This window comes from Phaethon aethereus, assembly GCF_964289735.1.
Source record: "Phaethon aethereus genome assembly, chromosome: 14".
In the NCBI taxonomy this organism is placed as follows: Eukaryota; Metazoa; Chordata; class Aves; order Phaethontiformes; family Phaethontidae; genus Phaethon; species Phaethon aethereus.
Genome location: NC_138590.1, coordinates 83,541 through 95,720, shown reverse-complemented (window position 1 = coordinate 95,720; position 12,180 = coordinate 83,541). Strand labels below are relative to the sequence as shown.

General features: G+C 51.6%; 3 protein-coding genes across 4 annotated transcripts in view; 2 read left to right on the top strand and 1 right to left on the bottom strand.

Annotated features, from left to right (window-relative positions):
- Positions 1-5,778, top strand: part of ANKHD1 (ankyrin repeat and KH domain containing 1) — a gene marked incomplete at both ends in the record, with an annotated part of 113,578 nt that extends 107,800 nt beyond the window's left edge. Inside the window, 5 exons of one of the 2 annotated variants that reach the window (XM_082006250.1) lie at positions 1,161-1,340; positions 2,475-2,675; positions 3,785-3,960; positions 5,091-5,255; positions 5,719-5,778. In XM_082006250.1, coding sequence (XP_081862376.1) covers positions 1,161-1,340; positions 2,475-2,675; positions 3,785-3,960; positions 5,091-5,255; positions 5,719-5,778 — 782 coding nt within the window. Of the gene's footprint in view, positions 1-1,160; positions 1,341-2,420; positions 2,676-3,784; positions 3,961-5,090; positions 5,256-5,718 lie in introns of both variants that reach the window. The other variant, XM_082006249.1, reaches the window with a different exon arrangement.
- Positions 5,779-7,265: 1,487 nt separating this feature from the next.
- Positions 7,266-9,464, top strand: EIF4EBP3 (eukaryotic translation initiation factor 4E binding protein 3; the record flags this gene model as incomplete). Its single annotated transcript, XM_082006345.1, has 3 exons — positions 7,266-7,383; positions 8,955-9,128; positions 9,315-9,464. 3 exons carry the CDS (start codon positions 7,266-7,268, stop codon positions 9,341-9,343), a joined length of 321 nt encoding a protein of 106 aa, XP_081862471.1. The 3' UTR covers positions 9,344-9,464.
- Positions 9,465-10,401: 937 nt separating this feature from the next.
- On the bottom strand, positions 10,402-12,163 carry SRA1 (steroid receptor RNA activator 1; the record flags this gene model as incomplete). Its single annotated transcript, XM_082006321.1, has 5 exons — positions 10,402-10,595; positions 10,704-10,812; positions 10,991-11,220; positions 11,600-11,725; positions 12,139-12,163. 5 exons carry the CDS (start codon positions 12,161-12,163, stop codon positions 10,402-10,404), a joined length of 684 nt encoding a protein of 227 aa, XP_081862447.1.
- Positions 12,164-12,180: the final 17 nt, after the last annotated feature.

The window sequence follows — 12,180 nt, the reverse complement described above, 5'->3', positions numbered from 1 at the left end:
GCTATGACAAACCCTGAAAGATTGTCCTCCCACACTCATGTTTCCTTGCCTGAGCACCCCATGTTCTGTTGGTGGTAGTGATTTATTTTTCCTTGTCTGTAATGGAGACTACCTTTGGCATAGCGTTAGTGAGAAGAATACCTCCTTCAAATCCAGTCATTCTGTCAATGTGAGCAGGTTGGATCTGGCACTTCTGGAAGCAGTAAGTCAGGTTGACTTTGTTGATAATATTGGCGGAAAAAGACCTGGCTTTCAGGAACATATACAGGTGATGAAAGGTCAACATCTAGTCTATAACCTAAGGCATTGCCTGTCACCACTGCTGTTTGCAGACTGCTTGGTGTAAGTAGGTACAACCTTCAACCTTGCTGTGAAGCAATATAGGCTGGTCCTGGTTGTGGTCATTTTGAAATGTTTAAATGGTTTTGAAACTAGTCTTGTTTAATAGGCCCTTGAAACTAAACCCAAAACTCAGGTGAACACATGGCCATGCCCGTTTCTGCTTTCAGGTAATAATGTGTGATAAGAGCTTTTACAATGTATTCAAAAAGTAGTTAAAAGCTTTCGCTTATTAAAAAACTGTAATTCCCCCTTGCTGATAATTTTTGTGGGGCTTTGAACTTGCTCTCCATCTCTCCCTTCCTCTCATGCATCCCTGTAGAAAGCAGCCCCCTCCCCTGTTGTGCTGTGCACTGTCAGCCCTGTTACTCTGGACACAGCATGCTCTGACCGATCTATATATGAACATACCTATAGGACAGCAAAAACTGTACTGCAGTGAACTACTTCCCTGGTGCTGGATTCCCGTTGGACGTTCACAGAGCCCTGTATCCCTGTTTGACTTTCGTGGCTTTTTTGTAAGCAGAGATCCTTGCCACTCCTAGCTTTCTTCCTTTGCCCTCCCTGCTAAGATCATTTCCTTTCAGTGACCAAAGGGATGGCTGTTTTTGTTAAAACTTCAGGCCAAAATACAGAGCATACTGAAATGCCTTCTGTCGGTTTCTAAGGGAGAATCGTGCACCTGTAAAATGAACTTACCATGTGCAGATACCCCTGAAGGTGATGAGATGCTTTAACTATATTTAGAGCACTAGCTCTCTCTGGTGCTTTGAAGCAGGTTCCCAAAGAGAGATATTTAATCAAATTTATGTTTATTTCAGGCTTACCCTCTCTAGATCCATCCAACAGCTCTACAACTTCTTCTTCAGGTCCTTTGACAGGCTTTTCAGCAAACATACAAGGAGCACGGGTTTACCTTCAAGGGCCAGCGCCTGTTGGGACTCCCAGCTTTAACAGACAGCATTTTTCACCACATCCTTGGACAAGCGCAACAAATTCATGTAGGAACTTCATGGGTCTGTCTTAGTTAACTATAAATTCATAGCTATTGTCTGTAGTAGATTTGTAACTTGAAGGGAAATTACCCAGTGATGCACAAAATGCTTTCCAATAGCTTTTAGCAGCTGTGAGGATGGCATGCAAATCCCAAGCTATACTACTTTGTGTTTTTTCCCACGTAAAATGCCACTAGTTCTGGTAGCATTACTAAAGGCATATTTGAGTAAAAAAATAAGTTGTCATAGGCTCTGACAGGAGAGGGCATGAAGCTGTGGGGGAGTGGAGGTGATTATACCAAGCTAAAGATTCCCCTCTGAATAGCATGTGTCATATTTAGGTGAAAACGTCATGTTTGCCATGGTTTGAAGTTATAATTGCCTTTTTTTTTTTTTTTAATTGGGATTCTGGAATTATTTCATGTTACTTAAAATGTTCTAAAAGCTTTAAGCATCATCCGAGGTAACAGTGGGTTTTCCTCCTGATGGGAAGAACACGGAAGTAGCTTTATAGAAAATACGGGTCTCTGATTCAGAATTTTAAGTGAAGAGGCTTTTTGTGTCACTACATGCAACTTCATTGCCACTCTGAGCTTAAGAACCAAAACGTTTAAATGAGTGCTCAAAAGAATTTGGATTTCCCAAGAAGAGTCAGTGACACTTCTGAAGTTGGTGGGACTTACACTCTTACATTACACGTGTGGCTTTGGGAAGCTGTCTAATTTCTCTTCTGGAAGTGGTGGATACCAAAATCAGGCTATTTAGATATTGATGGTATTTTGGCTGATGTTTTCACCTCTTCCTGAAACTTTCATGTTTCTTATTCTTTCTTGTAATTAATTTAGATGTACTGCTATGTCATGATTCTGATGGATGAAAGCATTTGTGTTATAATGTTGCTTTTGGAGTTAAAATAAACTCTAAACAGAATTTCTGTGAAAGAGTTGAAGAATGCTTACCAAAAAAGCCTTCAAAACCTTTTTATCATTTGCTTTTAGATAATATTGGGGGGATAGAGTGGGTAGCATTTATGCTCGCTAGTTTGTGTGCTTTGTGTGTAATTAAGCAAGAGAATACTCTTTTCAGCAGGTGAATCTCCTATTCCATCAGTTTCCTCAGGATCATCTTCACCCCTTTCAGCTGCTTCTGCACCTTCTAACTTGGGCCAGCCAAAAACGGGTAACGCCAATCAAGATCGAAAGGTACCCCCACCCATCGGGACGGAAAGGCTTGCTAGAATTCGACAGGGAGGATCTGTCACTCCTACACCCTTAGGAACCAACTTCACAGCTCCTGTCGGTCATAGTGGTATTTGGTCCTTTGGAGTTAACAGTGTATCTGGTAAGTCTGTTGTACAGCCTGGGGTAGCCTGAAGAAACTTAGGGCCTTTTGGAAGTACTACATTTGAAAAAAAAGCTGGGGAGGAGTAATAACGTTCTACAGTGTGTAATCAACTTTCATGTAGCATATCCTGAAGGGAGAACTGGTGTCAGTGGTGGAAGGGTGCGTATCAGTGAAAGCACTGTGGTTTTCTCTCCTAATGTAGGTGGTTCTCACCCAGCCTAGATTATCTGTCAACATACACTTTTAAACCCTGAGTACAGTTCAGAAATTTCATATTAAGTCTATTGAATGATACAGAATTCAAAAAGTAAACAACTTTCATCTGTTAAGGGGGTTCATTTTCAAGTCTGACCCTTGATCAAAAAGGACAACTGCCTCTGTCCAAGGTTCTAGCTTGCTTGCCATTAACACTTTAAAATATTAGTTTTGGTGCACCTAATGCATCCATAAACACATAGTTGTGGATGCTGATTTTTGCATCGATCTCCTCATGACTCTTGAATAGTATGGGGTAACTTCTGTTCCGGGCAGCCCCCATTTCAAAATAATGACTTTGAAACAGCTGAAGTTTTACATTCAGCTTCCTGATAGTTTGAGGTTCTTCTGGAAAGGAGGAACTGCAGCATTTGAGGTGTAAAGTGTTTGCATTGGTAACTTTAAAGACAAATGTTTAATAGTCCTATATTTGTTAATTTTTCAGTGAACCCCTCCATCCTTTGGTTAACTTAGCGTCTCAGCGTTGCTGTGTTTTCTCAAGAAAAGCTTTTATGTGGTTTTGATTTAAACCTAAGATTTATTGGATCTTAGGTTTATTGGATCTTTACTGTTCTGCTGTGGACACCTGAAACTTGCAGTTACTAGTAGTCTTCATTATCTCCACACTTGTCTGGAGGATCAAGATGAATGTGCATGCAGACAGCATGTGCCTGGCCAAACTTCCCTGGCCTCACCAGTCTCTCTTCTTCCCCTATTTTGTGTGTGTGTGTAGGGGGTGTGGGGAGTAGGGTGTGTGTGGGGGTGTGTGTAGGTGTGTGCAGCTGCTGAATTCTACTCCAGAGTATCTTCAGTGAATTGAAATCAGCCATTTTCAATCTCCTCCTTTTCAGAAGGCTTGTCAGGTTGGTCTCAGCCTGTCATGGGAAATCATCCGATGCATCAGCAGCTGTCGGACCCAGGCACGTTTTCTCAGCATCAGCCAATGGAGAGAGATGATTCTGGAATAGTGGCTCCCTCGAATATTTTCCACCAACCTATGCCAAATAGCTTTGTGGATTTTTCTAAAGTAAGTTACAGAGGGTTGTATTTAGTCTATAAAATGACCAAGGACTGACTTTGTATCTCCTGTTCTGCCTATTTACACTGCATGTGTGTGCCTCTTTTGCCATTGATTGCTGCACCTGGTCCTGAACCTCCTTTCATCCCAGTACTGACTAGAAAATGTGCCTAAGCCTGGTGGCGCATTTAAACAAAACCAGAATTTGTAGATTGCAGACGTTCTCTTGTCAAGCAGCTGAATGCCTCCATCGCTCTCCAGTGTTTCCTTTCTCAGAGGAAATGTTTCATAAGGCTTGCTCAGCTCTTGAGGATGATTAAAGGCTTGCTTACTGCTTTCAGTACAAATGATGCCCCTGAATACTACATGGCTTTCTTAAGGAAGCAGCAGGCTGAGAGGACCGCTTGTAAGTCTGTGCCTTGTATGTTAACACTGGAAAGTAGCTTGAGGCAGATGGATGTAGCCAAGCCATAGTCAGCTCAGCCACCACTGGAGGAATGCCCAGGATGATGTGCTCAATGGCAGACCTGCTTACAGCATGTTTCAGAAGTAGCTGTAGCATGTGCTCATGGGATCTTCTAAATTGCAGAGCAGCAATCATTCAAACACAGGAAAGGAATCTCATAATTGCAAAAAGCTGCTCCGTAACTTGATCTTTCTGAACTGGAAGAATATTTTAGATGATCATTAGTAATTTATAGAAAACCTTTAACTTGGAGTCTTGCAGGCTCAAGCTGTATACGGGCTTTGCTGAAGTGCAGCCCTGTGTGCACCAAGGTTATTGCATGCCGCAGAGGTGAGAGGAGGGAGCACTGAGATCACTTTGTACAGCTCCTGTGTCTGGCTTTATGGGATCATCTGAAAGCACTGTGCAGAGGCTGCTGCATACTCGTGAGGTGTAATTTCAGAAAAATGGGTAAACTGACTTGAATCTCAAGCTCTGAAGAGTCACCGTATTCCATACTCTGCCTATTCCATGCAGCGATGCCCCCTTTCCTCACACTGATGAGGTACTTGCCAGTAGGTGAACATGACATATGGATGTGAACTGCCTCTGGCACCTTGGCAAACATGATACTACAGTCATCCTTCATAACCACTGCTGCCTTCACCGGTGGTGCTTTCTCTTGTTCCCTCAGGGCCTACCGATTTCCATGTATGGCGGCACTCTAATACCCTCACACCCTCAGCTAGCGGATGGCCCAGGAGGCCCCCTCTTTAACGGGCTCCATACTCCAGATCCCGCCTGGAATCCCATGATCAAAGTTGTCCAGAACTCAACAGAATGTACTGATGCTCAGCAGGTAGTGTGGCTGCCTTTTTCCACCTTTGCTTACCTGCGACTTTTTACAGTGTTGTGCTTTGTTTTTTTTTTTCTTTATTTTTTGGATAGGTGACATTTTTTTCGGTTCTTTGATACTAGAGTTGAGATCGTTTGCATGACTTTTCCCTTACAGTGTGCGTGTGTTTTATACAAAATATGTGGCACTATCTGTACCAAACCTTTCAGGTAAAGTAAGCAGCATTTCAAGACTGCTTAGCCAGGTAATCAACTTTGTTATAAGTGAGAGGGTTTATATCCACGCTCAGCATCTTGCAGGTTGTCAGTCAAACCTTGGCCAGAGCTGAAGAGGGCTCCCAGCCTTTGGACAATCTGGTTGTGTTTTAGGAGGAAGCCTTAAGCTTGCCCTCTAGTGGTTAAACACTCTGTTAAAGGAACCTTTATTTGTTTTCATAATAGACTTGTCTTTTTATTTCTTGCTGTAGATTTGGCCTGGCACCTGGGCACCTCACATTGGAAACATGCATCTCAAGTACGTCAACTGATTTAAGGGGGTCTATCCTTTTTTTAGCCTTGTTTGGGAATCTTTATGATCTTGAAGAACCCTGGGGATTTTTTTAATGTGCCTAACTAAGCAATTTTCTGTGGGCTGTAACAATGGAAACTTGATTGCCCGTTGTAGAATAACAAATTGATTTACTGATACAAACTGATTCTGTTCTCCGGTTAGTTTAGCCATTTTGGACTTAAAAATCAGACAAACTAGTGCTTTTGGCTAAACACTACTGAACGTTCCTTGTATGCAACAGAGAGCTAGCTGATTACATGATTTCAGCCTTTTAGGGTGGTAAATACATGTATAATTGTTTACATACTTAAAAGGAAAAGCTGAGTAAATTTCATGTCGTATAGTGGCTCTACTTTATGTAGCCTGTATTAATGTGAAATATTTACCTGAATATTCAATAAAAGGCGAACAGTATTTATAGGTTGTGTGTGAGAATTTTGGAAGAGGCTGGATGTTGTTGTAATTGGTAGCTGCTGCGGTGCCTGGTGATGGATCTTTTCAGGGTCACGTAATTAGCACATGGATGCAGTCAGGGTTTGGGGGAGGGTTTTGATCCACAGTCGTCTGTGATACGAGGTCTGCCGAGTCCTTCGTCCTGCCAGTTGTTAGCCTTTTTTTTGTGTGTGTGTGAACATGGTTGTGCATTACTTTTTTCCTTCTGGATTAGTTCTGCTGCTTCTAGCACTCTTCCAGGTGGGCTGCCTGAGAGATCAGGTTTTGTTCAGGGGCTGGAAATAAGGGCTGTGTTGACAATGTGGCAACTGATGGCATCTTCATTTGCAGAAGGTAGCTCATAGGTAAATGCAGAGTTTCTTCACCTTGCCACTAGAAAAAATGTAATAGATAGAGTTCTAAGTTTCTTGTAGCCCTTTAAGTCTGTGAGGAAGAATGGGATTTTTGCATACTGCTTAAGATGAATGTTCATTCTCTACCCACATGCAGTAGTTCTCCACTTTCTGCACTTGGGCTATGCTTATTTCTGCTTTTGCTCAGTGGCAATGCAGTAACTACACTGACTATTTGGTCCATTCGTCAAGCAAGTAACTACAGTGCACGTAGTGTTCAATCTCATGGACACTTTCAGTGGTCTCTCAGACCAGATGGAGACTTCTCCACCTTCTCCAGACAAATTCTTATATGCAGCAGCAGAGTTTCCCCAGGAAAAGCATGAGGAAGAAGTACTGAAAACCCAAAGTGCACAAGCAATATCTGAGTACTGCAGGCAAAGAAACCTCAGAAATGCTACTGCATGATATATTCAGATATTTTTCCTAGTATTTGAGGAGGAAATGCAAAAAACATTGAACTGCTGCTGCCCCCCGACAGTGCAAATGCCAAGGGAGAAACACTCATGTTACCATTTGTTTTCAACACAGTTACTGTTGTAGTGCAATAGGTGTTTGCTCTTGGGGTGAGGTGCAGGGGGGAGGGGCCTAAGGCCCCTCCCCCACCCCGGCAGGCTCCATGGCCTCCAGCAGCACTGCCACCTCCTCCTGCCCCGTCCCGGGGAGCCACCACTTGCCCATCCCGGAGGGCTACAGCTCCACGCCGGGTGGTACCGTCTACTCTACCACACCAGGGGGTAAGACCCAGCACAGGGATGGGGTTGTCCCTTGAACAGAACAGTGGTCTCAGCCACCCCCATCCCTGCCTAATTTAGGCAGCTCCTTCCTGAGCAGGTCCCTTCCTGGGCTCTCCACCTTGCAGCTTGGTCCTTGGGGGCATGCACACTTGCTCTGGGCACCAGATCCAGGCAGGCCCATGGGGTGGTGGCTTTCCTGGCAGCCCAGAGCTGGAGTGGAAGAGGGAACCCCAAAGCTTTGTAGCAAGGTACTGCTAGAGGTTAGGGCCATCATTTGCCGCATGCTACTGGGGGGAGCAGGCAGAGGCAGTGCCTGGTGCTTGCAGTGCTGGGGAGCAGGCTGCTGGCTGTGCCGCTGGGGTGGTGGATGCAGCGCAGGTCCTTCAGGGGTCATGCCCAGGCACAGCTGGCTGGAGCTGGGGGAGGCTAGCACAAGAAGTCTGCTCTTGGCTGAGTTCACCAGCCCTGGGGAAGGTACGGGGTGGCACAGCTCCCTCGAGGGGTACCCCAGGCCTGCCCTCTTGTCCCCCTTCCACCCCCCTGAGCAAGGTCCTTTTTGCTGTCCTCAGGATAGCACATGCCCTGTCCTTGAGCTGGGCATGTTTCGGTTGAGCTGCAGGCACCCACCCTCTGGGCGCTGGCTCTATTCTGTGCCTCTGATAAGCTTATCTGGGGCTGGGGATCCAGGCCCAGTGCTGGCAGGGCTGCTACAGGCACGGGTTGCATAATGTGTTTGTGGTGCTGGGAAGGGCCCAGCCTGCGCAGGAGCTCTGGGCTTTCTGCCACCCTGGGCTGCGCTTGCTGCTGAAGCCTGGCAGGAACTGGTGCTCAGCTGCTGGGACAGCCGGGCAGGGGAAGGCAGGCCTGGACCTGGTGCAAGGCAGCAGACATGGCACGCAGGCTGGTGTGACCTCAGGGGTCGCTGGCAGGCACCAGTGGAGTGTTGGGGGAGGCAGCATGTTCCCAGGGTGGGCACTGCCCTGGGGCTGTACATCTGGAGGAGGTGTCCCATCAAACTGGGCACATTGTCCTCATGCAGGGCACTGCGAGGTGGCTCGCTGGCTGGAGCCGATGAGAACAGGTCCCTGGGTACAGCTCCTCATGGTCCAAATGGGGGGGTACCCAGCCTTTGCTGTTTGATAGGTGCAGGGAGCCACCCGCAAGCCAGCCACCTCTGAGCAGGGTGTGCTGGGGACCTGCCTGCTGCCTGACCATCAGGCTTGGGCTGTGAGTGGAGTGCCACAGGGCTGGCCCTACCTTCCAGGCAGCACAGGGGTGGCTGTGGTGTCAGCTGCCATGGGGTGCCCATGTTGAGCCTGGACCCCCTGCGCTGTGCCCTGACAGAGCTCCAGGAGCCTCACCAGGAGGAACAATGTGGGGAAGAGCCGCTGGGCAGGATGGGTGTCACAGCTGACCTGTGGGAAGCCCCACAAGGGCTCCAGAGCCAGCCCATGTCCCTAAGCTGTAGCCAAGCGCTGGGTCTCACCCTCTGCTCCAGGCTCAGGCTGTGGTGCTTGGACATGGGGGTGGCCAGGGGCCAGCAGTGCCTGACAGCCCCCTGCTTTTGGCAGGTACCCGCATCATCTACGACCGCAAGTTCCTGCTGGAGTGCAAGAATTCACCCGTGGCCAGGACCCCTCCCTGCTGCCTGCCCCAGATCCCCGGTGTCACATCCCTGGCCCAGTCCAGTCTCGTCAAGCTGGAGGAGCTCAAGGAGCAGAATGAGAGTGAAGAAGCCATGCCAGGTGAGCAGCCCTGGCACACAGCCCCTGCCTATGCGGTGCATGGGGCACGGAACTCCTGTCTGGCCGCAAGGGCAAGGGGAAATCCTGGCTCAGGCCCAGTTGCAGCTCCTGCTCCCTTTTCTGGCACATTTCTCCCAAGGCAGCCCCATCCTAACCCTGCCCCTGTATCCTTCCTTACCCTTGCAGATCAAGACCAGTTTGAGATGGACATCTGAGTTTCCAGCTCCCCATCTTCAGGCCATGGCTGGGCCTGTTCCTGGGCCTCGTGGAGATGCTGGCACTGTGACCAGCTGGCTGCAGCCCTCTTTGATGCTGGGGATGGATGTGTGACACCTCAGGCTCTAGCACAACTGGCTAGTGCAATTGCCTAGGAGCTCATGCTTGATCAATAAACACCATGAAACCCCTCTGCTGACCTGGTGCATCTCTATGTTGGGGCTCAGCTGGGTCCTTGGAGTCGGGGGGAGGTGAGCCAAGAGAAGCTGAGCAGCAACAGGAGCCCTTTGAGGGTGCAGAGTATCTCTCCCTCCTGCACTGAGTCCCTGCAGGCTGGTGGTGCCACATGTGCTGGAGGCAGCTGGTGGAGCCTTCCTGTGAGCACAGGAATGAGCAGCGCAGGGCTTACCGGCCCTGGTGGGCATCACTAGATAGGGTGATGTTCCTCCCTGCATCTCCCTCCCTGAGGCCACCCAGGTCTCTCGGGTCCCAAACTTGGGTCTGAGCTGTGTCAGCCAGCTTAGAACTCCTTGGGGGGCATCTCCTCCTGCAGAAGAGCTGGGCCATGTGCCTGCTGCTGTGGGTCCCCCCCACTGCCAAAGACAAGGCCAGACGGGGCCAGGCTTTGCCAGCTGATGCAGCAGGGAAATGCATGGCTGCCCACTTGGCCTGGGTGATGCTGCAGGTGCTGCCGGGGTATTCCTTCCCTTTGTGTCTTGTGGGCGGGGAACACCCTGCAAGAGACCTTTGGCCAAGTCTGAAGCTGCCATGGCTGCCCAGGCAGTCCCATCTCCTGCTGCTCCTGGAGAGAACCATGAACCACCTGGTGCCAGAACCCCAGGGCAGGCTGTGGCCAGGGGCAGGGTAGTGCTGTTTATTAAACACCATGTAGTGAATCGCCACTAAAATGTCGCAATGATTAAAATCGCCGTTTCCTGGGCGAGGATTGGGAGGCAGTGGAGGGGCCCAGACCCCCTCAGGCAGCAGGGGCCCTTCTCCTGCTGGTGGCCCTGGGCATGGGCTCCCCTGCTCGTAGTCCGCAGGCCTGTCCCTGGCATCAGGGATCCTCCTGGCCAGGCCCGGCCTCGGTGCTGCCTTCCATTGCCACAGCCAGCTCGGCAGCAGGCAGGTTCCTCGTCTCTGCAATCAGTCGCTTGATGCCCACCAGCCACTGGCTCACCTCGTTCACGTGGTCCACCATGAGCGAGCGGTGGATCTCATCAGCCACATCCCAGTGCTGTTGCTGGAGCTCTGCCAGGAAAGGGGAACCGGTCAGTGGTATGGGGTCAGCCTTCCCACGGGTGCCCCCTGCCCCATGGCTTGGCACTTGCCCAGATACAGCCCCCCCCCACCCCTCACCTTGCACCAGGAGGCTCATCCTCTTCCTCACTGGGGCCGACAGCTTCCCCTGAGCCCACGCATCCTCCAGTACTATCAGCCGCCGCCTGATGTCGTCGCACACTTGCTTCTGGAAGCAGAGATGAGCTGGAGGGGGCACCTGCCCCCCACTAGCTCTGGGGAGCTCCCAGGGATGGGGTGGCTCTCCTTACACTACAGGTAGCCCCTGCTTGGCTGCCCAGGCTGCTGCCCCTCCTGCACCCCTGCAGTGCATGGGGCAGAGGTGGAGGAAGGGGCCAGGGCCTCACCTGCACTGTGAGGTGACAGGCATTGAGGGCCTCCCTCAGTGGGGCAAGAACCACATCGGCAGACACGCTCCACTCCTCCGGGCCACACTCTTCCAGGCATGCCGCAGTACTCAGCCCTTGGCCCCCTGCCCGTGGGGGAGCACCGACGGGCCCGAGGGGAGGTGGCCCCAGTGCTCGGGGGGGTGGCCCTGTGGAGGCTGCAGGGGTACTGGCCGGGTCTGGAGCTGCAGCTGCAGGGAAGAGGCAGCGGTGCAAAGCCCCATCAGCCCAGCCCCAGGGCCCCCTGCCCGTGCTGCCCCTCTGCCTGCACAGGGCAGGTACTGCTGTGCTGGCATTGCCTGGCCTCTGCACCCCCAGGGCCGGCAGCAAGGGCAGGTGCCACTGGCTTCACTCTCCCACAGCCCCTGCCATGGAGCAGGGGGACCCAGGCCCAACGCCCAGGGCCGCGATTCCCACCAGTTCCAAGCGGGGAGAGGGAGGATGAAGGAAGAGGAGCGGCCCCTGCGACACCACACGCCCAGGGGCTGCACTGGGCCCCGGCTCTCCCGGAGCAGCCCCCGGCTGGGCAGGGGTGAGGCGGGGTGGGCCGGGGGCTTGGCAGGTGCTGACCTGTGGGGGCCCCCGCGGGCGGAGGGTGGGGCCGGCGGGTGAGCAGCGTTCGCCTGGGCCCCCTGGCCTGCGCCTGCAGCCCGTAGGAGAACTGGGGGGGGTCGTTCCAGCCACGCTCCTGGTTCCCTGCGGCAAAGGACACGGTGAGACGCTGCGGGGGCCCGCGGGGACATGCCCGGACACGCGATCCCGTTCCCTGTGCCAGGATGGGGCTCCCCCTCCGCAGACACAGCCCTTCCGGGGGTCCCCACGCCAGACACGGCCCCCCCAGCCCCCCTCATCCGGACATGGCACCCCTCGGACCCCCACACCGGACACGGACCCGCAGAGCTCCCCCACGGCTTCCCCGGGGCTCCCACACCGAGACCTGACACCCCTCGGGTGCGCCCCGGCATGGGACCCCCACACACACCGGGACACGTTCTCCCGGGGCTCCCCACGCCCAAACACTACACCCGCCCCCCCCGCCCCGAGCCCCCACACCGGCCCACCCCCGCCGGACCGGAAGTTCACCCCCACCACGACCCGCACCCCCTCACCCGGTTTCACGTAGAGCTCCGCCATCCCTCCACGTCACGCCC